Source organism: Phoca vitulina, unplaced genomic scaffold (genome assembly GCF_004348235.1).
Source record: "Phoca vitulina isolate PV1807 unplaced genomic scaffold, GSC_HSeal_1.0 scaffold2048, whole genome shotgun sequence".
NCBI lineage: Eukaryota > Metazoa > Chordata > Mammalia > Carnivora > Phocidae > Phoca > Phoca vitulina.
The window spans coordinates 1,118-5,471 of record NW_022591735.1 but is presented as its reverse complement, the minus strand read 5'-3'; the positions used below and the strand labels follow the sequence as shown (position 1 = coordinate 5,471).

Here is a 4,354-nt window from a genome sequence, read left to right as displayed (position 1 = left end):
GGGGGGGAAATCGGAGAGGGAGACGAACCATGAGAGACTATGGACTTTGAAAAACGAACTGAGGGTTCTAGAGGGGAGGGGGGTGGGGGTATGTGTTAGCCTGGTGATGGGTATTAAGGAGGACACATAGTGCATGGAGCACTGGGTGTTATACGCAAACAGTGAATCATGGAACACTACATCAAAAACTAATGATGTATGGTGATTAACATAATAAAAAAAAGATATAACACACAATGACTAATCATAAGAAAGCTGGTATCAGATAAAGGAGACATGAGAACACAGAACTGTATCAAAAATAAAAAAATAATTTTGGACTTTCAGTTCTGGCAATGATGGACTAGGCCCATTCCTCTAATCCTCCCTCCTGCAATTAAAATACCATAGACAACACAACAAACCAATACAGGAAAACTGAAACATAGAAAGAGAAAGGCAGAGTTCTCAAAACTTGAGGAATACATGAATTCCTTAGGTTTTCTTTTTACCTACATATAAAATGTAGGGAGCACTGGAACCTGGAACTTCCAATAAGCACAGACTTAAAAAAAAAAAAAAAATCCCATAAGAAAAGCCAAAGAGGGCACCTGGGTGGCTCAGTCGTTAAGCGTCTACCTTCAGCTCAGGTCATGATCCCAGAGTCCTGGGATTGAGCCCCACATCGGGCTCCCTACTCAGCAGGGAGTCTGCTTCTCCCTCTCCCTCTGCCCTACTCATGCTCTCTCTCTCTCAAATAAATAAATAAAATCTTTAAAAAAAAAAAAAAAAAGAAAGAAGAAAGGAAAGAAAAGTCAAAGGACTGTGAAAAGGCGTCTCCAGCATAATCCAAAAACTTTCTGACAATACCTATCCTACCTGCGCCAAACACCAAGAAAAAAAGTGCACCTCTACCCATATGTGTCAGTAGGGCTGAAAAATAATATGGCAGTGAAAACTGGCCCTCCAATTCCCCCACCAGAGTGGTGCTGGTGAAACTAAGCAGGGAACTGAACTTCCATTCCTGTCTGGAAGTAGTAGTCACAATGAGTCAAAGATATCTGCTCTCATCACTATTATTAAATATAATGCTGGAAGCCAGAGCCAGCACAAGAGAAAGAAATAAAAAGCATTCAGACTGGACAGGAAGAAGTAAAATTGTCTCTATTTGAGAATGATATAATTGTCTATGTAGAAAATTCCAAGAAATCTATAGAAAATCTAGAATCAAAAAGTACATTGAATATGATTGCAAGATATCAGATAAACATATAAAAATCAATCATATTTCTATATACTAGTAACAAACATGTGGAAACTAAAATTAAAAACAATGCTATTAAAAATCATTCCAAAAAACATGAAATATAAATGCGTAAATCTAACAAACCATGTATAGGATCTGTATGATGAAAATTATAAATTGGTGATAAAAGAACCAAACAAGATCTAAATAAATGGAGAGACATACCATGTTCACGAATTGAAAGACTCAACATAGCTATTTTATTACATGGAGCCAAACTCAATCCCTAACTAACAAAAAGTAATTAGAAAAATAATACTCTACAAGTATTAAAAGTACAGTTGAATATTATGAAATGTGTAAAATAATTCAACTCCTCAATAGATTAAAGGAGAACCACATACTTAAATCACCTTAACAGTTACATAACTTCACTATATACCAGGCATTTGCTAACACTCAATAACTTCTTGGTTTTGTTTTATTTTTTAGCAAAATAGAAATAGAAGAATACTTTCTTAACATGATAAGGAATATACAACTCAAACCAACAAGTAACCAAATGTTTAAAAATTAAATAGAATAGGAATTAACAATAAAAGTAGGTTTAGAATATAGATATGTCTTAATTAAACTTTAAGCAGAGGATAGAAAAATAAGTACTCTACTTTCAAGTTCCCTAACTGGGTCATTTTCATGGATGGGGAATTCATTCTGAGAATATAAATGGAATCCAAAAGAAAATCTTAACCCTTTTCAGTGTTAATGTCTCTACATTAGGGTTACATATACTTACCGATAAAGTTAATTCCTCAGGTTCAGGCTTCACAATTGATTTTTCTCCATTTTGAATGCCAAATCCATAGGTTTCTTCCAAAGTAGAAACAATCTGTGAGTGAATCAAAGAAAATTAAGTATTTTTATAGTTTAAAATTATTATATTAAATGTAAAAAGACATTTAATCAAACATGTCAGGACGTTCTTAGCAGTAAGACTTATTTCTGCCAGTGCCACAAACTTAAATTTTCCATCTTACACCCCATCTCATATCACCATAAAGAAATGATGAGAAACAGTCCTTACTCTACTCCCTAGCAATGGAGAAAGTCCCTATGACTCTTTTTTCTGTGTTGACAGGCATGTAAAAGACTATGAATAGTTGAAGCATCAACTCCACTTATTACCAAAGTATTCCTCAAAATATGACTGACTCAACTTTCTTCTTTGAAGAGAAGTGGGCAAAACAGAAATGGAAACCAAAGAGCCATAAAGGAAATTCTCTGAGCTAACGCCTCAAACTTTGAGGAAATTTATATTTTGGAAATTTGACAAACTATGTTCTTTTTATATTTGTACTACTCCTCATTGTTCTCATTTGGTATTTGGTACAACCACAATTCAATTCTGGATCATTGTGCAAAGAGAAACTCAGAGAAAAAGGAAATATTTTTTTCCCCAACACTAAGAGCTAAAGTTACTAAAGTGCTGAGAAGAGTTAGCATAGCAGGAATAAGACTTAGAAAGGCCTATCGTTAGAAAGATCTGCTTTCAAGGCTGGCGTTGGACTGGTGTCTCAGTACTTGGATTTTAGGTGTGTTCCCATCATTCACTGAAAACAGTGGCTCATTGTCCCTAAACTGTCTGCACAATGTGGTTTATGCTAAGCATCTGCTTTCCTTCAGGAGTCTGGAATTTCGGTACATGCTAGGCAAAGTATCCAATAAAACTCTGGGCACTGAGTCTCTAATGAGCTTCTCCAACAGACATTTCACATGTTGTCATAATGTGTTGTTGGAGGAATTAAGCACATCCTGTGTGACTTTAAAGGAAGAGGAATCTTGGACCTAGTTTCCTCCAGTCTTCACCCCATAAGCCTTTTCCTTTTGCTGATTTTGCTTTGTACCCTTTCACCATAATAAATCTTAGCCATCAATAGGACTATATTTTGACTCTAGTGCACCTTCCTAACAAATCACTAAGCCTGGCGCTGGTCATGGGGACCCCAAACACAGGGACCAACAAGTGTCTTACCATCTTCAGATGTTTGGTAATTTTCCTGATCAATTCATCTTCTGCTATTAACTCCTTTGTCTTACTTGATGGAATGGGCAAAGCATACCTTACGATGGATTCCCCTGTTGGTGGAGATCCTAAGACCATTGGTTCAAGTTTATCACGTACTAATTTTGTACTATGTTTTTCCTTTGGTTTAGGTGACAATGGTAAATTCAATAGTCCTTTTTTGTAAGTGAATTCTGGAACATTTGCCAATTTATTACTAGAGGCTAAGAGATGTTTTGCTGGCTTCATTTTGTTATTTTACTTTGCTTCCAAATTATAGATGAAAAAATTGTATTCCTCCCTGTGAATAAAACATTAAGATTTCAGATTAAACATTATGGCAGGATTATCAATCACCATGAAGATGGTGAGTCCCAAAATCAGCTCTACAGAAATTACAAAATGGAGAGAATAACATTCCTAACAATAAATACCAACAAAAAATGAAAAAATAAGCAAACAAAAAATACTGTGAGAAATCCCTACAGGTGCCTGAAGGCTGATTTATGTATGGGCATTTAGGATGGGGGCTGAAGAGACAGAGACAGTGGCAGGAATGAGAGAATTTCTTTAGGAAACTTTAAAATTTTATTCTTACCTTTCCCCCATTTTTTTAAGGTAATATATGCCCTTTACCATTATTTCTATAGGAATAATAGCCTAGGCCCAGTAATATCAAGGCAACACCAAAGTTGGACTGAGATAAAAAGTACAGACTGGACAGGTCTTAGGCTTTCATTCTTCTACTCCTCTCTCTCTCCAAAGCTGATTAAAACTCAGGACAGGGGCGCCTGGGTGGCTCAGTTGGTTAAGCAACTGCCTTCGGCTCAGGTCATGATCCTGGAGTCCCGGGATCGAGTCCCGCATCGGGCTCCCTGCTCAGCGAGGAGCCTGCTTCTCCCTCTGACCCTCCCCCCCTCATGTACTCTCTCTCATTCTCGCTCTCTCAAATAAATAAATCTTTTAAAAAAAAAAAAAAAACTCAGGACAATGCCCTTTCCCAAAGAGTTTTAAACTATATGCTTGACCATGGGAGTTGTCTCATAGACTGACAAAATTAATATAGA

The 4,354-nt window shown here is 36.5% G+C and overlaps 1 protein-coding gene across 1 annotated transcript; it reads right to left on the bottom strand.

The window, feature by feature from the left end:
* Positions 1-2,021: 2,021 nt before the first annotated feature.
* LOC116629668 (coiled-coil domain-containing protein 7-like) lies at positions 2,022-4,029 on the bottom strand (the record flags this gene model as incomplete). The annotated part of the gene is made up of 2 exons (XM_032399900.1): positions 3,258-4,029; positions 2,022-2,114 (listed from the first exon to the last, which is right to left on the bottom strand). Coding segments are annotated over exons 1-2 (372 nt in total), but the record flags the coding sequence as incomplete, so codon positions are not given.
* Between the last annotated feature and the right edge of the window lie 325 nt (positions 4,030-4,354).